This window comes from Heterodontus francisci, chromosome 27 (genome assembly GCF_036365525.1).
Source record: "Heterodontus francisci isolate sHetFra1 chromosome 27, sHetFra1.hap1, whole genome shotgun sequence".
In the NCBI taxonomy this organism is placed as follows: Eukaryota; Metazoa; Chordata; class Chondrichthyes; order Heterodontiformes; family Heterodontidae; genus Heterodontus; species Heterodontus francisci.
Genome location: NC_090397.1, coordinates 74,857,331 through 74,879,867, shown reverse-complemented (window position 1 = coordinate 74,879,867; position 22,537 = coordinate 74,857,331). Strand labels below are relative to the sequence as shown.

The 22,537-nt window shown below is 42.5% G+C and overlaps 1 protein-coding gene across 1 annotated transcript in view; it reads right to left on the bottom strand.

Moving 5' to 3' along the window:
* LOC137384960 (protein piccolo-like) overlaps positions 1 to 22,537 on the bottom strand; it is a 631,016-nt gene that overhangs the window by 304,914 nt on the left and 303,565 nt on the right. The window contains exons 13-14 of the mRNA XM_068059672.1: positions 5,788 to 5,896; positions 4,462 to 4,529 (exon numbers count right to left, since the gene is read on the bottom strand). Coding sequence (XP_067915773.1) covers positions 4,462 to 4,529; positions 5,788 to 5,896 — 177 coding nt within the window. The remainder of the gene's footprint in view (positions 1 to 4,461; positions 4,530 to 5,787; positions 5,897 to 22,537) is intronic.

The following is a 22,537-nucleotide window of genomic DNA, read 5'->3' as shown; positions in this document are numbered from 1 at the left end:
GCTTGGAGGGCCAAATGGCCTGTTCCTGTGCTGTACCGTTCTTTGTTCTTTGTAAACCTCTGTACTCTTGGAGGCAGTTTTGCAAGCTCCTTTGAGTTTAATAGAATAACCAATGGGTTATGATCTGTTTCAATTTTAAATTAAAGTTCTAGGAGGTAATCTGAAAATGTTTCCACATGTCCAAGTTGCTGCCGAAGCTTCCTTTTCTTGTACTGTGTATTTCTGCTTGATTTCTGTTAACGAACGAGAAGCAAAATAAACAGGTCTGCGTCTCCCAACTCTCTGCACTTGAAATAGGACTGCTCGAAATCCACAACTATGATGGTAAATAACATTCCTTTGATTTTTTCAAATGAATCTTGCTGGGCTTCTTTCCAACACCAAACATTGCCATTTTTCAATAACTCATTCATCATGGCTAAATTGGGTAGAAATTTTCCTACATAATTCTCCATTCCCATAAACCTCTGAAGCTCCGTCACATTTTTAGGTGCTGAGAATTTCCTGATCACTTTTCTCTTTTGTGGATCTGCTCCAATATCGGACCCATCTATGATATGTCCAAGAAACATTACCATTGGCTGTGAAAAATGCATTCTTCATTCAGTGTGAGACCTGCTTCTTCCAATCTCCATAGTACTGCTCTTACTTTAGCATCATGTTCTTTTCATAATTTCATAAGAACTAGGAGCAGGAGTAGGCTGTCCGGCCCCTCGAGCCTGCTCCACCATTCAATAAGATCATGGCTGATCTTTTCGTGGACTCAGATCCACTTACCCACGTTCTCACCGTATCCCTTAATTCCTTTATTGTTCAAAAAGATATCTACCTTAGCTTTAAAAACGTTTACTGAAGAAGCGTCAACTACTTCACTGGGCAAGGAATTCCATAGATTAACAACCCTCTGGGTGAAGAAGTTCCTTCTTAATTCAGTCCTAAATATGCTCCCTCTAATCTTGAGGCTATGCCCTCTTGTCCTAGCTTCACCTGCCAGTGGAAACATCCTCTCTACTTGTATCTTATCTATTCCCTTCATAATTTTATATGTTTCTATAAGTTCCCCCCTCATTCTTCTGAATTCCAATGAATATAATCCCAATCTACTCAGTCTCTCCTCATAAGCCAACCCCCTCAACTCCGGAATCAACCTAGTGAACCTCCTCTGCACCCTCTCCAGTGCCAGTACATCCTTTCTCAAGTAAGGAGACCAAAACTGCACACAGTACTCCAGGTGCGGCCTCACCAGTACCTTATACAGCTGCAACATAACCTCTCTGCTTTTAAACTCAATCCCTTTAGCAATGAAGGACAAAATTCCATTTGCCTTCCTAATTACTTGCTGTACCTGCAGACTAACCTTCTGCGATTCATGCACAAGGACACCCAGGTCCCTCTGCATAGCAGCATGCTGCAACTTTTTACCATTCAAGTAATAATCCTTTTTACTGTTACTCCTACCGAAATGAATGACTTCACATTTATTAACATTGTATTCCATCTGCCAGACCTTTGCCCACTCACTCAATGTATCTATGTTCCTCTGCAAAGTTTCACAGTCATCTGCACACTTTGCTCTGCCACTCATCTTAGTGTCATCTGCAAACTTTGACACCCTACACGTGGTCTCCAACTCCAAATCTATATAAATTATAAATAATTGCGGTCCCAACACCGATCCCTGAGGCACACCACTAGTGACTGATTGCCAACCAGAATAGCACTCATTTATCCCCACTCTCTGCTTCCTGTTAGTCAACCAATCCTCTATCCATGCTAATACTTTACCCCTAACGCCATGCATCCTTTTTGATTGGCTCCATGGATTGGGACATCATCCATATGGCAAATAATTCTGTCCAATCCTTGCAGAATCCTCAACATTGTCCTTTGAAATATCTCAGGTGCTGATGTTATTCCAAATGGTAATCTGTTAAAACAGAATCCTCCAAATGGTGTTGTGAATGTTGTTAGAAGCTTAGATTCCTCATCTAAGGGTAATTGCCAAAATCTGCTGATGCTTCCAGTTTGGTAACGATTAAACTCCTTCCTAGTTTTGCCAAACTCGCATCTACTGATGACATTGGATGTATTTCTCTTTCCACTGCCTTATTCAGTTGTGTGAGGTCAACACAAATTCTAATTGAACTGTTTGGTTTCTTCACTGGAACCATAACTGAGCACCATCCTGTAGATTTTGTTACAGGTGAAATGACTCCTTGTTTTGTCATCAATTCAATTTCCTTTTTAACTTTTTCTGCAAGTGGAAGTGGGACTTTTCCAGGTGTATACAAACATACTGACTCTACTTCCTTCCTTAGGGTAGTAATATATGCCATTTTTAGCTCCCCCAATCCTCTAAATAACTTTGGAAACTTGGCTCTAAAATTTCTAGGCTGGTCTTCCTTACATTCAAGTTCTTCCACTCTATATATGAGTTATAAATCTATGCAAGCTTTCCTACTTAGGAGTGAACAACTTGGATTTTTAATTACATATAAAGTCTGAGGAATTTCTTTTCCCCGGTAACTCAATGCTGTTTGCAACTTTCCTATTACCTTCAACTCAATGCCTCCAGGCCCATATAATTTTTTACCCCTGTTGGTTTGAGAGTTTTCTTTTTCAGCCACGGTTCTGTGTCTGGCGGTACTGAAGCTGCTGCTCCTGTGTCCAGTTTAAAATTAGTCTTGTTGCCTTCCAGCAACTCTCACTGGTTCCCTGGATTTCCCCTAAAAAGATATTTCCACACCTGGTACATTATGTACTTCCTTAACTTTTCTGTTCTCTTGGGATTTTTGTTCAAATGTATTCGGTGCTGTCTTTTTTTACTGCAACACACTTACTGAAAGTGTCCCTTCTTTTTGCATGAAAAGCACTCTATTTCCTGGCCACACCTACTGAAATTGATTGCTGCTACCTCCAGATGCTCTACCCATCTTTCTTGTCTTTTATCGGCATTTTTCTCTTTCGTTCCCTTAACAAATTCAATGGAGTCTGCTACTCTCAAGTTCTGACTCTCCCTGTCCCTCAAATAACAGATTGGTTAAACATTCTAACCTCTGCTTGTCTGCTCCACTGAATCGCTTTTGTTAACATGAGATCTGTAGATGATCTGAAAGGCATCGTCTAATATCCTTACTACAATCGTGTCTCTAATCAGCTCTTCCTTTCAGCTGCCATATTCACAATCCTCCGCGAGTTTGTATAAATCATTGATAAATGAATGCTCTCCCCTTTCTGCTGGGTATGCTTATTGACTTTGGCTTGCTCGATGATGACATTTTTTCTTATATTAAATTAAGTCTTGAATGCCTTTATAGCTTCTTCATATTCTCTTCACCTATGCCTTGAGTAGTGAGGATGTCGTCTGCACACTCCCCTATAGCATACATTAGTGTACAGACTTGCTCTTTGCTTGGTTTCTGCATGAAACCCAATGCAGTACGATACCTTGCAAACCCCCAGACCCACTTCTGCCACACCTCAGCTTGGTTCACTCCAGCTACTTTTTCGATTTTCTCCGATAAAGGCAAAGATTTCTGCACCTTTGTTTCTAATTTACTGCTGCCAACGTATCATATTCTGCTAACTATTAAGGCTTTGTACGGAATATATAAGAGTCTGACGGTTAAAGCAACGGGAGTTTATTGAACACGAATTACATCTAAGGTTTCCTCTACACTTTTCACAATGTTCTGTACCGATTACATTAAATCACTTCTTGTGATGATGCACACAGTCTATTTACATGATCTGTCCAGTAACAACCCAATGTCCACTATATTACATAATACTACATTTAACAGAGTGAATGACAGTGAATGTGTACTGGTTTGTGGGGGTTAGGGGAAGAGAGGATGAGGGTCTGGAGATCTGGTTGCTATGAGGCTGGAATGTTGCTGAGACTCTTAAGGAATTTGAGGGCCAAGAGACGGGAGTGTAACTTGTGGGTTGCCTGCCAGGTCCTTTTGTGCTAAATAAGCATATGGGTACATTTTAGGCCTCAGGCCTTTGGTAGCCCTGATAGGGGAGCTAACACTCTTGCTCCCTCTGGCCCACAAGCAATGCTGTAAAGACATTTACCCCATGGATTCAGCACCTCTCACCTCCTTTCACCTGCTGGGTTTCCTGAAGCCTGGGAAACCCAGTCGACTGTGGCTAAAAATGTTGTCACTGTTAAAATAAAGGCAATGCAAACTCATTAAAATATTTAAATGGTCAACTCTCCTCCTGAGAATGGATTGGTTGCCTAATCCCCATCCAGTCTCTGTTAAAACTGGAAGTTTGAGACACATTGCTCTCCTGTTTCAGATCTTTAGATTTTTAACATGCCACCTAACCAAAATCACCCAGCTTTGGGTGTTAAAATTACCCCCTACATATCTGCTGATATGGAAAGTAATTATGATATTTGTCTTTATAGTTTAATAATAAATATTTAGCTTAGTATAAACACTGTCCTACCAGCCTTTGCTTGGGCGTGCAACTCCAAATGTTGGAGGTTCTCCGAATCCGACAGCATGTTGAGGTCCCTAAAGGAAATATCAATAGCATTTTCAGATCATTTTAAATGGCCCAAATGCATCTTGATGTTTCATCACAAAAATAATGTGAGCAGTGGTTAATGATGCAAGTGTGTTTTCCAGCCATCCCCCATTACCGATACACCAATGAACCGGCTGTGGTGTAGTGTCAAACAGCTGATGGATTTTTTTTTTTAAAGTGAAATCTAAATAAGTTTGAATAATTCTTATAATGTATTAGATTTTATACTGGCTAATCAAAAAAAAATAGCCATGTATCAATGAAGGTGACTGGTCATTGTTTTCTCTTCTACGTCTAACTGTACAGAACTGAAAGCTTCTTACTGCTATGCGCTATTAATACTGGTCTCTAGCTGTAAAATGCTTCTCATGCTTTAATTCATATGTTGTAGAAAATTGGGGAGCAGAAATAATGGTTTGTTGTTGAGATTGTGAAGTGGCATGCCCTCCCTCTATTCTCCAACAAACAAATCAATAAATTGCATGGCATGGTATTGAGCAATGCAGATCATAAAATTCCCAGATTTCCTACTTGGACTTTGCTTATTTAACCAGTCTCAGCTAGGAATTGCTAAATTTGACTTCCATATGTTGTGTTAGGAAGCGAGGCAAAGAGGAGGGGATGAGTTGCTATTATTGCCATTGTCAAATGTCTAATTAACACTGACTATAAGCTCATTTGAGTATATAGTATCATACTTCAGAGTGAGCTGCTCTCTTCAGTAGCAGAGGCAAAGAAATAAAGTTATAGAAGTAGAGATAATTCAATGTGGGTAGACAGATCCATCTAAAATGCATTTTATGGTTCATTTTCTTTCAATTGTCAGCTGTCACAGTTATAGAAAAACTTAAGTAGTGACTTAGTTTGAGGTACCTTTTGAAATGTTCAATTGTGAGTATGTTTCATAAAAACTCTGCATTTCAACATTTTTATCTTCACAATGAGGATTTAAGCCTAAAAATTTAGACCTGAGACACATTGAACTTACTTTGGGAAGGGTATATAATTTTAAGCTAAGAGAATAATATGTGCAATTATTAATACTGACAATTTTTACCTGAAGGAACAGCTTTAATGAAAAAGGCCAGTATTGTGATATTCCTCTGTATTTTATTGTACACCAATTATAGGAGATGATGGCAGTCATCATATAACAAGGAGTTTTATAAAGGTCTCACCTTAACGTGATGTAAAATAAAAGTCATGAAGTTTGAATGGTAAACAGAAAGGTGGGGAAAAACTCACAGTCTTACACAGATTTCAGCTTCCCCAATTGGTACACCAATGATGCTTTGAACTTCCTCATAAGTTTTACCAGTCAAAGGAATTCCATTCCATTCAAGAACTTGCATTCCTATCAAACAAAGCACACAGAATGAGATTGTCAAAAAAAAAACACAAGTATAGCATTGGCTATATATTAGTATCAGCCAAATTATTGAATCCTAGATAAATCACTTGATTTTCAATTAACTCTCCACCACCTAAAAGCCTGTCATAATCTCTATTAATGAAGAGTGTGATACATTGCCATGATCAAACAGTTAGTTGTCACTAATATATTTAACTGATATGGAAATGATGGCTGTTGAAAACCAACTCTTTAGAAATATCACAATACTTTGGAGCATGTCACATAATTTCTATTCCAGAAAGCCTGGCAGTGAAAGTTAGAACTGGAGCCTAATCTTTACACACTTCATAAGCTTTTATTTACATAATACAAACACACACCTTCAGATTCAACAACCAGACTTTCAGTCTGCTCCCATATATATAGGAGCCAAATTGAATATCCAGTTAATGCCCACCACCTGAACACAATTAAACACTCAATTACTGTACAATTAACAGCAGATATATGTTGCAGCATTCAAAATGTTTACATAAATTTGGAGGTTAATAATATCTAAAACACTTCAATGAGTTAAAGAGTTATTTCACAGCAAACCTAGGGAAAATCTGTTTAAAACACACCAAACATGCAATTTTTAAATAGAGTTTTTACATATCAAATCAAAACAGATTTCACATTTTTCAGAGAATGGCCAAAGATAAGAAGAAACAGTAAAGGTTAAGCAAAACAATTGATGCTCCAACTTACACTGACAGTAATGTTAGCGAGTCAATAGAAAGGGTCGGTAATTATGGCCAAAAACATTGAGCGCTGCACAAAATAAATGGCAAAATAAAAATTACAATAAATATGCATTTACAAAGACCACCATCTTTCCCATTCTGGCATCTTTTATTTTCTTTATTTCCCAAATACGATGGCCTGCTAAACAACAAGAGACAGCTTATAAAACTAGCTTTATATTGCATACCTTTAATAGCAAGACTGTTCTTGAATAGCTTGCAGAGTGCCACAAAGAGGGCTTATTGTAGCTTTTTCATCATCAATAGTAAACATCCTTCCATATTTCTTTTGCATTAGATACATCCATACAATCTTTTCAGACCACTGATATGCCCAAGACTGCTGTCCGCGCTAGGCTGCCATCCGTTAACAAAAGGAATGCTTAGAAGAAGTCAAACTAGCCAAAGTTATTTTGCTATCCTTATCAGCCTAATGGCCTGGATGAAAATTGACATAACTCATCACAAATAAACATGGGGGAAATTCAAGTGCCATGTACCCTCTGGTAACTGCTGGGCTGTCTCTGTATATGATTCTTAGAATTTCGATTCCTTGGATATGGAAGTTCAAACATAGTTATTGTTTTCTGCTGAAGAATGGCTGAAACATCCCAATAGGCCTATGAAAAATCTATGACCAACACATTCTGTTTAGTCTCTTTCTGGTTGTAGAGAAACATCTACCTTCATCACGTTTGTTCACTGTTATACCCTGTTGTTGTGACACCTGTTATATATAAAAAAGGATTCTGCAGAATACATTTTAACACTGTAGGATGCTGTGGCAAAAGAATCTTGAGGTCCCAGCACCGATATCTACTTTCATGTTTGAAGCAAAAATAACAATATTTCAATAATTCAGTTGTGTTTAAACTCCTATATATTCAAAAAGATATTTCAAAAGCAATTGGTACATTTTTACTCCCAGCCATGATCTGAAACTTCAGTATCAAAAAATAAAATGGGATGTGATTTTAATTTTTATGTCTGTTCGACCAATAGCATTCTTATTGTTCTGTTATTTTTTCACAAGATCAATTCAAGTATCGGTTGTACCTGAATAACTATTATTTTTTAGATATCATGTAGCATGTAGTTGACAGTTTACATAGAATGCTGGGATGTTTTATTTAATTTAGCCATTTTAAAAGACTCCTGTAGAAAGCATTCAGCAAGTAATTCCGATACCTGTGCCAAGACAAATGTATCAGTGGTGGACTTTACATTTCCAACAAATAGGGCTAAATTTTACAAGTGTGCTGCTGATTGCGGCAGTGCGCTTTGAAGATAGCGGTCTGCCTGCGCAGATCACCCGTCGCTGAGCCCCTGCTATATTAAGCATCACGGTGATGTGTCGCCTCCCCCGGTGGGACATCCGGTGCCATGATTGATGCTGGCTCAGATGTGTAGCAGGTGCTGGGGTCCTATTTAAAGCGCCCCAGCGCCTGCTTCCTGACAGCTGCCACATAAATATTGAAGAGTGGGGATGCTGTCAATTTGGCAGCAAAGCAGAAAATGCTGGAGAAACTCAGCAGGTCTGGCAGCATCTGTGTAGAGAGAAGCAGAGTTAACTTTCAAGTCTGTGGCTCCACAGATGCTGCCAGTAAAGGCCAGCTAAACGACCTGAACCCGACAGGACCCGATGACATGTGTTGGGTTCAGGTCGGGTCACACATCTGGGTCCAGCATTTGGGCTCGGGTCGGGTCGGGCCGGGTTGGACACGCTCTATCACCACCTCCGGTAAGTGGCTCCAATGTTAATATACTTCTTGGATTTGAAAGGTGCTTTTGTTACAGTTATTTAAAGTTTGTATAGATGAGCAACAAAGTGAAAATCGGAAGGTAGGTAGACTGATGGTCGGGCCGGGTTGGGTCGGGCGCGGGAAAAAATGGAAGGACTCATGGCGGGTCGGGCTCGGGGTCGGATGTAGTTCTTTAGGCCTCGGGTTGGGTTTCATGTGCAGACCCGAGCTGGCCTTTAGCTGTCAGACCTGCTGAGTTTCTCTAGCACTTCCTGCTTTGCTGCCACATACTTACTCTGCTTTGTCCCAGTGGCCTGTGCAGTTGAGATCCTCTTCTTCTACTCAAGTGTAACATTCCTTCTTGTAGGTGTGCCGTTCATGGGTGAAAATCTTAATTTTGCACATACCAGAACCTGAGACTGAATTGTATCATAAAAGGCTAATACACTATCAGAAATAAAAGCATAATTTAAGAATATCTACATACGATGGGCTTTTAATTACCTGAATGTGAAAAGCCGCAGACTAATATGCATTTGGAATCTGTGTTCATTTCTCTGCTAACTGTTATGTGAAAAGACATGTAACTGGAATTAAAAGTACTTCTTAAAGAACCAAGAAAATATGTTTCTATTCGAGCTGCATTGCAAACCAGAAATATTACATCAATAACTAGCATTAACTGCTGCAAAAGCAAAGTGTATGTGAACATGTGTCGATTTGTCATAGATGAAAAATCAAGACAACAGCACAGATTTCCTCACTAGGCCTGCATTAGTTTTCAAACATGTGCAAGAAAAACCTTGCAGCCAGAAGTTAGAGCAGTTACAGGATGATACGCAACGAGGAACAATTGTGAATTGTGAGGAAGATCGTGTAGATGTTCAAAAGGACAAAGACAAGTTGGTAGGATGGGCGGACAAGTGACAAATGAAGTTCAATGTGGAGAAATGTGAAGTGATTCATTTTGGTAGGAAGAAAATAGAGAGACAACATAATGTAAAGGGTACAATTCTAAAGGGCGTGCTGGAACAGAGGGGCCTGGGGGTATATGTGCACAAGTCATTGAAGGTGGCAGGACAGGTTCAGTGAGCGGTTAATAAAGCATACAGTATCCTAGGCAGGAAAGATGTGAAGGCATTGGAAAGAGTACAGAAAAGATTCATGAGAATGGTTCCAGGGATGAGGAACTTCAGTTATGAAGAAAGATTGGAGAAGTTGGGACTGTTTTCCTTGGAGAAGGCTGAGAGGAGATTTGATCGAGGTATTCAAAATCATGAGGTGTCTGGATAGAGTAGACAGAGAGAAACTGTTCCCACACATGAAGGGATCAAGAACGAGAGGGCACAAATTTAAAGTGATTGGTAAAAGAAGAAAAAGTGACATGAGGAAAAGCTTTTTCACACAGCGAGCGCTTAAGGTCTGGAATGCCTAAGAGTACGGTAGAGGAAGGTCCAATTGAAGCATTCAAAAGGGAATTAGACAGTTAAATGAAAAGGAAGAATGTGCAGAGTTAGAGGGTGAAGGCAGGGGAATGGCACTAGGTGAATTGCTCATTTGGAGAGCAGTTATTAAAGCATACCATATCCTAGGCAGGAAAGATGTGAAGACATTGGAGAGAGAGAAAATGCTGTGATTCTGTGATATTAAAATGTATAAATGGAGCCGGATTTTGTCAATCTTTTCTCAACATTGTACAGTTAATGAAGATTTTATAATTTTTTAAAATATTCTTGTTGCTCATATATTGATTTCCATTCAGTAAAGGTCTTTCTTTGTTCTATTTTGCACTCTCTGAAAAAATAATTATGCAATCCTATTTTTACAAATGTTACCCTGTTGAGGCAAAATAAAAAATAGTGACAGCTAACAGTGTGCTGTCTAAACTGATGATTCAGACCGTGACTGGAAATATTGAGCTAGTAAACTATTTACTAGTTTTCAGTAAAGTCTCAAACCCCTTTTTTGGGAGGACTTGTATCATTTTTTGGGGATAGTGAAATAACTAATAATTTAGTTGAATCATCTTCTGAACAAAGAACAAAGAACAGTACAGCACAGGAACAGGCCATTCGGCCCACCAAGCATGCGCCGATCTTGATGCCTGCCTAAACTAACACCTTCTGCACTTCCGGGGGCCATATCCCTCTATTCCCTTCCTATTCATATATTTGTCAAGATGTCTCTTAAACGTCGCTATCGTATCTGCTTCCACCACCTCCCCTGGCAGCAAGTTCCAGGCACTCACCACCCTCTGTGTAAAGAACTTGCCTCGCACATCCCCTCTAAACTTTGCCCCTCGCACCTTAAACCTATGTCCCCTAGTAACTGACTCTTCCACCCTGGGAAAAAGCTTCTGACTATCCACTCTGTCCATGCCACTCATAACTTTGTAAACCTCCATCATGTCGCCCCTCCACCTCCATCGTTCCAGTGAAAACAATCCGAGTTTATCCAACCTCTCCTCATAGCTAATGCCCTCCAGACCAGGCAACATCCTGGTAAACCTCCTCTGTACCCTCTCCAAAGCCTCCACGTCCTTCTGGTAGTGTGGCGACCAGAATTGCACGCAATATTCTAAGTGTGGCCTAACTAAGGTTCTGTACAGCTGCAACATGACTTGCCAATTTTTATACTCGATGCCCTGACCGATGAAGGTAAGGATGCCGTATGCCTTCTTGACTACCTTATCCACCTGCGTTGCCACTTTCAGTGACCTGTGGGCCTGTACGCCCAGATCTCTCTGCCTGTCAATACTCCTAAGGGCTCTGCCATTTACTGTATACCTTCTACCTGCATTAGACCTTCCAAAATGCATTACCTCACATTTGTCCGGATTAAACTCCATCTGTCATTTCTCCGCCCAAGTCTCCAACCGATCTATATCCTGCTGTATCCTCTGACAATCCTCATCATTATCCGCAACTCCACCAACCTTTGTGTCGTCCGCAAACTTACTAATCAGACCAGCTACATTTTCCTCCAAATCATTTATATATACTACAAACAGCAAAGGTCCCAGCACTGATCCCTGTGGAACACCACTAAACACATCCCTCCATTCAGAAAAACACACATCCACTGTTACCCTCTGTCTTCTATGACCGAGCCAGTTCTGCATCCATCTTGCCAGCTCACCTCTGATCCAGTGTGACTTCCCCTTTTGCACCAGTCTGCCATGCGGGATCTTGTCAAAGGCTTTACTAAAGTCCATATAGACAACATCCACCGTCCTTCCCTCATCAATCATCTTCGTCACTTCCTCAAAACACTCAATCAAATTAGTAAGACACGACCTCCCCTTCACAAAACCATGCTGTCTCTCGCTAATAAGTTCGTTTGTTTCCAAATGGGAGTAAATCCTGTCCCGAAGAATCCTCTCTAATAGTTTCCCTACCACTGACGTAAGGCTCACCGGCCTATAATTTTGTGGATTATCCTTACCACCCTTCTTAAACAAAGGAACAACATTGGTTATTCTCCAGTCCTCTGGGACCTCACCTGTAGCCAATGAGGATGCAAAGATTTCTGTCAAGGCCCCAGCAATTTCTTCCCTTGCCTCCCTCAGTATTCTAGGGTAGATCCCATCAGGCCCTGGGGACTTATCTACCTTGATGCTTTGCAAGACACCCAACACCTCCTCCTTTTTGATAATGAGATGACTGAGACTATCTGCACTCCCTTCCCTAGGCTCATCATCCACCAAGTCCTTCTCCTTGGTGAATACTGATGCAAAGTACTCATTTAGCACCTCACCCATTTCTTCTGGCTCCACGCATAGATTCCCATCTCTGTCCTTGAGTGTGCCAACCCTTTCCCTGGTTACCCTCTTGCTCTTTATATATGTATAAAAAGCCTTGGGATTTTCCTTAATCCTGTTTGCCAATGACTTTTCATGACCCCTTTTAGCCCTCCTAACTCCTTGCTTAAGTTCCTTCCTACTGTCTTTATATTCCTCAAGTGCTTCATCTGTTCCTAGCCTTCCAGCCCTTACAAATGCTTCCTTTTTCTTTTTGACTAGGCTCACAATATCGCGTGTTATCCAAGCTTCCCGAAACTTGCTAAACTTGTCTTTCTTCCTCACAGGAACATGCTGGTCCTGGATTCTAATCAGCTGACGTTTGAAAGACTCCCACATGTCAGATGTTGATTTACCCTCAAACAGCCGCCCCCAATCTAAATTCTGCAGTTCCTGCCAATATTGTTATAATTAGCCTTCCCCCAATTTAGCACGTTCACTCGAGGACTACTCTTATCCTTATCCACAAGTACCTTAAAACTTATGGAATTATGGTCACTGCTCCCGAAATGCTCCCCTACTGAAACTTCAACCACCTGGCCGGGCTCATTCCCCAATACCAGGTCCAGAATGGCCCCATCCCTAGTTGGACTATCTACATACTGTTTCAAGAAGCCTTCCTGGATGCTCCTCACAAATTATGCCTCATCCAAGCCCCTAGCACTAAGTGAGTCCCAGTCAATAGTGGGGAAGTTAAAATCACCCACCACTACAACCCTGTTACCTTTACATCTTTCCAAAATCTGTCTACATATCTGCTCCTCTACCTCCCGCTGGCTGTTGGGAGGCCTGTAGTAAACCCCCAACATCGTGACTGCACCCTTCCTATTCCTGTGCTCCACCCATATTGCCTCGCTGCATTACCTCTCTGAGGTGTCGTCCCGCAGTACAGCTGTGATATTCTCCTTAACCAGTAATGCAACTCCCCCATCCCTTTTACATCCCCCTCTATCCCGCCTGAAGCTTCTAAAGCCTGGAACATTTAGCTGCCAATCCTGCCCTTCCCTCAACCAATAGCATCAACATCATAGTTCCAAGTACTAATCCAAGCTCTAAGTTCATCTGCCTTACCTGTTATACTTATCGCATTGAAACAAACGCACTTCAGACCACCAGTCCCGCTGTGCTCAGCAACATCTCCCTGCCTGCTCTTCCTCTTAGTCCTACTGGCCTTATTTACTGTGTCCTCCTCATTTACTTCACTAGCTGTCCTACTGCTCTGGTTCCCACCCCCCTGCCACACTAGTTTAAACCCTCCCGAGTGACGCTAGCAAACCTTGCAGCCAGGATATTAGTGCCCTTCCAGTTTAGATGCAACCCGTCCTTCTTGTACAGGTCCCATCTGTCCCTGAAGAGAGCCCAATGGTCCAGATATCTGAAACCCTCCCTTCTACACCAGCTGCTCAGCCACGTGTTTAGCTGCACTATCTTCCTATTTCTAGCCTCACAGGCACGTGGCACAGGGAGTAATCCAGAGATTACAACCCTAGAGGTCCTGTTTTTTAATTTACTACCTAACTCCCTAAACTCCCCCTGCAGGACCTCATCACTCTTCCTGCCTATGTCGTTGGTACCGATGTGTACCACAACCTCTGGCTGTTCACCCTCCCCCTTCAGAATGCCCTCTGTCCGTTCAGAGATGGGCAATAATTACTGGCCCTGCCAGAGCTGCCCATGTTCCATGAACAAATAAAAAAAATTGACAGATTCCCATTTACAATTGATTTTTTTTTCATATTCGTCATGGGATGTGGGTGTCACTGGCTAGGCCAGTATTTATTGCCCATCCTTAATTGCCCTTGAGAAGGTGGTGGTGAGCTGCCTTCTTGAACCGCTGCAGTCCATGTGGTGCGGCCACACCCACACTGCTGTTAGGGAGGGAGTTCCAGGATTTTGACCCAGCGTATCAAGCATTTCAAAAATGATGCGGTTTGATTAGAAACCATTTCGTACTGTACATGGAAGCTAATTAATCATTGAGCAGAATCACAGACGATAAATACTTATTGGTGATTGCGAAATAAAAAGTTTACAATGGTTTAACTGACGATCTTAAATCTGCATTTTTGTTATTAAGTTTAGTAGTGACATAGGTAAAAAGAGGGATGAGGTCCTGCTGCCAGATTTTCGGGAGGTAGGAAGGCAATTAGCAAGCAGGAATTCAAAGGTAGTAATCTTTGGATTACTCGCAGTGCCACATGGTAATGAGTATAGAAATAGAAGGATAGAGTAGATGAATGTGTGGCAGAAGAGATGGTGCAAGATGGCGGGTTAAGGACATTGGGACTGGTTCTGAGGGGACCTGTATAGGCTGAGCGGAGTGCATCTCAACTGGGCTGGGATCAATGTCCTGTGGGGTGGTTTGCTAGTGCTATTGGGGAGGGTTTAAACTAACGTGGCAGGTGTCGGGCATTAGGATATACTGTTACAAATGAGAAACAAGGCGTACAAGGATTGGGAGGGACGGATAGCTCTCAGGTTAGAAATAGTAAGACATTAGGTGGGATCAGAGTAAGAGGGAATGCAATAGGTTTTAAGTTAGTTTTACAGAGCATGTATGTGACTGCACGGAGCACGATAAGTAAGTAACTTGGTGAGCTGCAGGCAGAGATAGTCACGTGGGAATATCATCAGATCTAAGGTCTGCAGTCCTGCCACATCCAGTCGTGAATGGTGGTGGACAATTAAACAATTAAAGAGTTAGATATCGTTCTTAGAGTTAATGGGATCAAGGCGATAGGTTGGTGAGTATTAGTTTTTTAAAAAATTAGGGCAGTGGTTTAAGCCAGGACCGAGAAACTATGAAGTACTGGGCTGAATTTTATTAGCGTGCCGTGCTTCGCGGCGACGCACTGTGAAAGAGGCGGTCTTCCAACACGGAAATGCCGCCACAGAGCCCCTGCGATATTACCCGTGCAGGCTCATTTAAATGGAGGGGCGGAGCAGCCATCCCTAATGACATAGAGGGGGCAGCCGCTGTGCCCCGGCAACAGCGTCTGTCACCAGTGCGCAGGCACCGGTGCCATTTTTAAAGGGCTGCAAACCCTTAGAAGTAATTGTAATTTTTAAAGTAATATTTTGGTGCATTTAGTGCACAAATTGTAATAAATGGAGGCCCTTTCCCACCCACCCCTCACTGTTTGTTTTCAGGGCAATATGAGCAACATGATCTTTATTCCCAACCCCAACTTTCCCCCCAACCTATTACTTTTGCCCTTCAACCCCTTCCCACCATCCCCACAACCAATAAAAAACGCTTCCCAGATCCCCCCCGCCCTGAAAATTTGACTTCTCCCCCCTCCCACCAGTTTCTCGCCTCAGAAATCCATATGGAGTTCCAATGGCGTTCGAGTTGCAACTGGCGGCTGTAAAATCGGGGTGGGACAGCTGCTGCCAGCAGGTAGGGTCATTTGCATCTTATTTATGTTCATTTAAATATTTAGAAGATGGTCCTGCCGCAAAGGGGTGGGGGGGGGGGCCGCACTGAGGTCCCCCAGACGCCAGTAATATGTGGGCCTCTCCCCGCAGAAGTTTACGGGCTCCTCACCGCAACCCACGGAGTCAAGGGGCTGGTAAAATTCAGCCCACTATTAAACTTACAGCTTAACGAGTTAAAATAGTTTTTTTTAATTAATTGGGGCAATTATAACAGTAAGGGAATTAAGATTTGGAGTATTAGCGCAGAGCAGGTCTGCAGGCATAAATTAAAATTAACAGTTTAATTTTGAAAGACGAAGCTTTGAAAGAATATCGGGATTGTAGGCACAATCTGAAACGAGGAATTAAGAGGGCTAAAAGGGGTCATGAAATATCTTTAGCAAACAGGGTTAAGGAAAATCCCAAAGCCTTTTATTCATATATAAGGAGCAAGAGGGTAACTAGAGAAAGGATTGGCCCACTCAAGGACAAAGGAGGAAAGTTATGCGTGGAGTCACAGAAAATGGGTGAGATTCTAAACGAGTACTTTGCATCGGTATTCACCGAGAAGAGGGACATGACGGATGTTGAGGTTAGGGACAGATGTTTGATTACTCTAGGTCAAGTCGGCATAAGGAGGGAGGAAGTGCTGGGTATTCTAAAAGGCATTAAGGTGGACAAGTCCCCAGCTCCGGATGGAATCTATCCCAGGTTACTGTGGGAAGCGAGAGAGGAAATAGTTGGGGCCTTAACAGATATCTTTGCAACATCCTTAAACACGGGTGAGGTCCCGGAGGACTGGAGAATTGCTAATGTTGTTCCCTTGTTTAAGAAGGGTAGCAGGGATAATCCAGGTAATTATAGACCGGTGAGCCTGACGTCAGTGGTAGGGAAGCTGCTGGAGAAGATACTGAGGGATAGGATCTATTCCCATCTGGAAGAAAATGGGCTTATCAGTGATAGGCAACATGGTTTTGTGCAGGGAAGGTCATGTCTTACCAACTTAATAGAATTCTTTGAGGAAGTGACAAAGTTGATTGATGAGGGAAGGGCTGTAGATGTCGTATACATGGACTTCAGTAAGGCGTTTGATAAGGTTCCCCATGGTAGGCTGATGGAGAAAGTGAAGGCGCATGGGGTCCAAGGTGTACTAGCTAGATGGATAAAGAACTGGCTGGGCAACAGGAGACAGAGAGTAGCAGTGGAAGGGAGTTTCTCAAAATGGAGACGTGTGACCAGTGGTGTTCCACAGGGATCTGTGCTGGGACCACTGTTGTTTGTGATATACATAAATGATTTGGAGGAAAGTATAGGTGGTCTGATTAGCAAGTTTGCAGACGACAGACGATTGGTGGAGTAGCAGATACTGAAGGGGACTGTCAGAGAATACAGCAGAATATAGATAGACTGGAGAGTTGAGCAGAGAAATGGCAGATGGAGTTCAATCAGGGCAAATGCGAGGTGATGCATTTTGGAAGATCCAATTCAAGAGTGAACTATACAGTAAATGGAAAAGTCCTGGGGAAAATTGATGTACAGAGAGATTTGGGTGTTCAGGTCCATTGTTCCCTGAAGGTGGCAACGCAGGTCAATAGAGTGGTCAAGAAGGCATACGGCATGCTTTCCTTCATCGGACGGGGTATTGAGTACAAGAGTTGGCAGGTCATGTTACAGTTGTACAGGACTTTGGTTCGGCCACATTTGGAATAATGCGTGCAGTTCTGGTCGCCACATTACCAAAAGGATGTGGATGCTTTGGAGAGGGTGCAGAGGAGGTTCACCAGGATGTTGCCTGGTATGGAGGGCGCTAGCTATGAAGAGAGGTTGAGTAGATTAAGATTATTTTCATTAGAAAGACGGAGGTTGAGGGGGGACCTGATTGAGGTGTACAAAATCATGAGAGGTATAGACAGAATGGATAGCAGGAAGCTTTTTCCCAGAGTGGGGAATTCAATTACAAGGGGACACGAGTTCAAAGTGAAAGGGGAAAAGTTTAGGGGGGATATGCGTGGAAATTTCTTTACGCAGAGGGTGGTGGGTGCATGGAACGCTTTGCCAGCGGAGGTGGTAGACGCGGGCACGATAGCGTCTTTTAAGATGTATCTCGACAGATACATGAATGGGCAGGAAGTAAAGAGATACAGACCCTTAGAAAATAGGCGACAGGTTTAGATAGAGGATTTGGATCGGCGTAGGCTTGGAGGGCCGAAGGGCCTGTTCCTGTGCCGTAATTTTCTTTGTTCTTTGTTCTTTTTTCTTTGTTTTATACAAGGTACTAACTAGATTCTGAAAGAGGGAAAAGAGTTTTTTTTTCTCAGTTTATGGGTGGGCAGCTGAGTCCTGTTGCTTTACTAATGGGGACTTCAGGACATCTCATGTGTCTTGGGGGATCATGTGAGACAGGTGTGTCTCCAGGTGCTTGAGATAGAGCTCTGAATTTCCGAGTTTGAGGGGCAGCTGGGGTCACTGCATGAGAGTTTCCTGGATCATACGTTTCAGGAAGTGGTCACCCCAAAGGGAGTGAGAGTTCAGGATAGATGAATGGCCATCTGGAAGAGTAGGAAGAGGCAGGAAGTGCAGGAATCTTTTGGGTGTGTGCCACTCTTAAACTGGTATTCAACTTTGAAGGCTGTTGGGAGTGAGAATACCTTGAAGGAGTGCAGTTCAGATCATGGCAAGTGACTAGGCAGGAGGGAGTAGCAATGCCGTCATTATAGGAGATTCCATAGTTAGGGGAACAGACATGCATTTCTGTAACCATCATCATAAGTCCCAAATGGTGTATTTCAACTCTGGTACCAAGGAAAAGGACATCATGGAAAGAATGCAAAATATTCTGCACTGGGAAGGGAGTGAGCCAGAAGTTGTGGAATATGTCGGTACGAAAAGCATAGAGAGGGCACGTATTGAGGTCCGATGCTTAGATTTTCAGGAACTAGGGAGGAACTTAAAAAGTAGGATCTCAAAGGGTGTAATTTCTGGATTACTCCCAATGCCACATGCTCACAAGAGTATGCTGCAGCTCTTCAGGGCCTTGGTTCGACCACACTTGGAATATTGTGTTCAGTTCTGGTCGCCTCATTATAGGAAGGATGTGGAAGCTTTAGAGAGGGTGCAGAGGAGATTTACCAGGATGCTGCCTGGACTGGAGGGCATGTCCTACGAAGAAAGGTTGAGGGAGCTAGGGCTTTTCTCATTGGAGCGAAGAAGGATGAGAGGTGACTTGATAGAGGGGTACAAGATGATGAGAGGCATAGATAGAGTGGATAGTCAGAGACTTTTTCCCAGGGTGGAAAGGGCTATCACCAGGGGGCATAATTTTAAGGTGATTGGAGGAAGGTTTCGGGGAGATGTCAGAGGTAGGTTCTTTACACAGAGAGTGGTGGGTGCGTGGAATGCGCTGCCAGCGGTGGTAGTAGAAGCAGATACATTAGGGACATTTAAGCGACTCTTGGATAGGTACATGGATGATAGTAGAATGAAGGGTAGGTAGTTAGTTTGATCTTAGAGTAGGTTAAAGGTTCAGCACAACATCGTGGGCTGAAGGGCCTGTACTGTGCTGTACTGTTCTATGTTCTAGTAGAATAGGAAGATAGGGAGGATCAATTCGTGGCTTGAGGCATGGTGCGGGAGGGAGGGCTTCAGATGCTTGGAACATTGAGACAGGTTCTATGGCAGGAGGCACTTATTTAAAAGGAATGGGTTGCACCTCAACAGGACTGGGACCAATATCCTCACGGTGAGGTTCACTAGTGTGGTTGGGGAGGGATTAAACTAAATTGGCAGGGGGGTGGGCACCAGCATATAGAAGTAGAAAAGAGGAATAAGGTGCGTAATGTGAGAGTGTTGGACACGTACTAGATAAGGGAATGGTACCATATCAGATAGGAGCGAACCTAGAAGAATTACAAGGATTACAAAGACAGCTTTACAGTGCATGTATGTAAATGCACAAAGTGTGCTGAATAAGGTTGGTGAGCTACAAACACAAATAGCTGTGTGGGAATATGATATAGTGGCAATAACAGAAACAAGGCTTAAAAATGGTGAGGACTAGGAGCTTAATATTCAAGGATACAAAATGTTCAGAAAGGATAGGGAATGAAAAAAGGGAGGTGGGGTGGGAGTGCTGTTTAGGGAAGACATTGTAGCTTTAGAAAGAAAGGATGTCCTTGAGGGAGCAAAGACAGAATCTATTTGGTTCGAGTTGAATTGTAAGAATGGTATAATCACATGACTGTGAGCCTGAACTGAAGGAGATATCTTTGGTCTCTGAAGATCCATCTGTCCATTCTTCAAGCCCCCACAAGTTAAAGTATTAGCATGGAAGATGTGAAGACTGAGACAGTGGTAGCAGGCATTGACCCACATAATCGGTCAGCAGCCAGCGGTGCTCTGATGGAGTGGAACCCCTTTCTGTTTTAGTAGGCTGTAATATCAGGGGTAGAGGCCTGTATGGTCACATAAATGCCATCAACATATCTCAAACTTTGGGGAAAACTGTCACAAAGACAAACATGCAGTTCTCAGTTGTGCTGCTACCTGCTTCCGTGAGAAACAGCACAGAGAAATATAGCATAAAAGCAAAATACTGCGGATGCTGTAAATCTGAAATAAAAACAAGAAATGCTAGAACCACTCAGCAGGTCTGGCAGCATCTGTGGAAAGAGAAGCAAAGTTAACGTTTCGGGTCAGTGACCCTTCTTCGGAACTGGGAGATATAGCATCTGTCACCTGCTTCAAGCCTTATTGTACAGCTGCTGTGAATATATCCCCTACTGTTACTCAAAGGATCCAGTTGTGTAGAAATTCAAGGATCTGGCCAAGTTGGCAGCCATAGGCAGACTCATTCATCTTATAGAACTTGTTCGAAAGTCTGGCTTGAGGAGACAGCAGATTTCCTTGATTCCGCTCTAGAGAAGAATAGTGGCAGAGGTAGACACCATGGTTGGGTAGGGGTGGATGTGGCAGGTCCACCTTACATGGAAATGCCTTTTCAGATCTTCCTTTTCCTCCTCCAAAGCAATCACGATGAAATACCGTCTTCAGAAGGATTGTAAAAACATAAATTACAGCTGGCAACAAGCCACACACATTACATGGTATATCCATAGTTCTTGTGTTAAGGTGGTAAATTGTGAAAACACCACAAGATCAGTAATTCTGGTGCTGGTGTATTTCTCCTTATACTGGTACACGTTCACATACCTTGCTCAAACTGCACAGCTTGGTGGATACTTCAAAAGAAAGTGCAACTTATTCCATTTCCAGTGCAAAGCCTGAACAGTGCTGAGGCAAGACTCGGAAATTGGGATGGCCCCAGACCAAAGGCCATAAAGGAGACCCCAGAAGACAGGTGAGTGGGGTGGACTCGCCAGAGCCAGTCGTGGATGGGGGAGGTGAGAGTGGGTTGATGTGGAGGGCAGGGGGACTCTTTCAGCACGGTTGGCCCTTGCCACCGAGGGGGCCCTCCATATGCCCGATCAGGAGAGCAAACACACCCCAAAAGCCCGAAGGGAGGCCACCAGGGTATACCACACAGCATACAGCTCCCCCCGCCACTGGTAGAATACCAGCAGTGGCGGGATGAGGCCCTTAAATGGCCATTAATTGGCCACTTAAGGGCCTCAATTGGCCTCCAGGTAGGAAGGACATTCTCAACCATCCCCGCCACTGACTTAATTGAGGGGCATCGGGAAGGTGATGGACTCTCCACCCCACAGCTCCCGCACCCCACCTCCCAGCCTGCTCCCGGAGGGCAGAGGAATTAATTTCTGCCTTGTGTGCAATGCCACTGGAGATCAACCAGTAGCTCTGATACAGACTAATCAAAACTTTGAGGAAATTTTATTGATAAGTATTTCAACTGTCTGAGACAGATGTCAAGCGCATAGTTTCTTGTCACTTGAATCCACCTGTCAAAACAATGATGTATTTTGATAGAGTTTGTCTTGGCTTCTTTGTGGAAGGATTCTGTAATTGTGGATTATTTAATCTGAGGGTGTATAGACCAGAGGAGAGAAGAGAAACTACACCCAGCTATAAGCTTGCTTACTGTTAGCTACAGGTACAACAATCATTGACAAACAACAGGGGATGAATCAAGAGGCTGGACCTCTTTGCCATGCTCGCTTTACTTTCAATGAAGATGTTAAGCAAAGATAAAGTCAGATAAAAGAATGGGATAAGCAAGGCATTACAAAATTGTTATTGGTATTAAACATCGTTTCTTCTATAAATTAAAATTAAGGGCTAGCTCATTTACAATATTTAATACAGTATCGTTAAAAGTTTTATTATTCTGGTAAGCTACTTCCATAAATATTATATCACTTCCAAAAATATTAAATTGCAATTAATCTTCAAAAAATCATCTTTTCTATCTCACATGGACAGAGTAAAATGCTAAAGAATAGGGTAATAAATGAGAAAGGACATATTAACATGGAGTGACATTTTACAAGACTAATTGGGAATCATTTGCCAATAAGAAATAATTATTTTAATACAGGGATTTCCTGATCATTTCATGTGCATTGATTGTTGCCCTGATCCCTCTGCTCCCAAACATGGGTTTGACGAACTCATGATGTTACTTGATACCCAACATGATGGGTATTCCCTGCAGACCAAATGGTCAAAAGAGACTTTATAATCTGAGTTCCACAACAGCTATTCTGCATATTTACATGGGTTTTACTGTGAAATTTCTGGAATATAAAGCAACCCATTCAGTCCCCTCTCCAATATCCAAGTATCACACGAGTAATTTCACTGATGCTCAGTAACAAGCAGCAAATCCTTTCTGCAAAGAATGAGGAGAAAACCGATTTGTAAATTTCCTGAATACATTCACAAATAATGGTATCATACTTAAAATACATTTAAGATCTAAAGG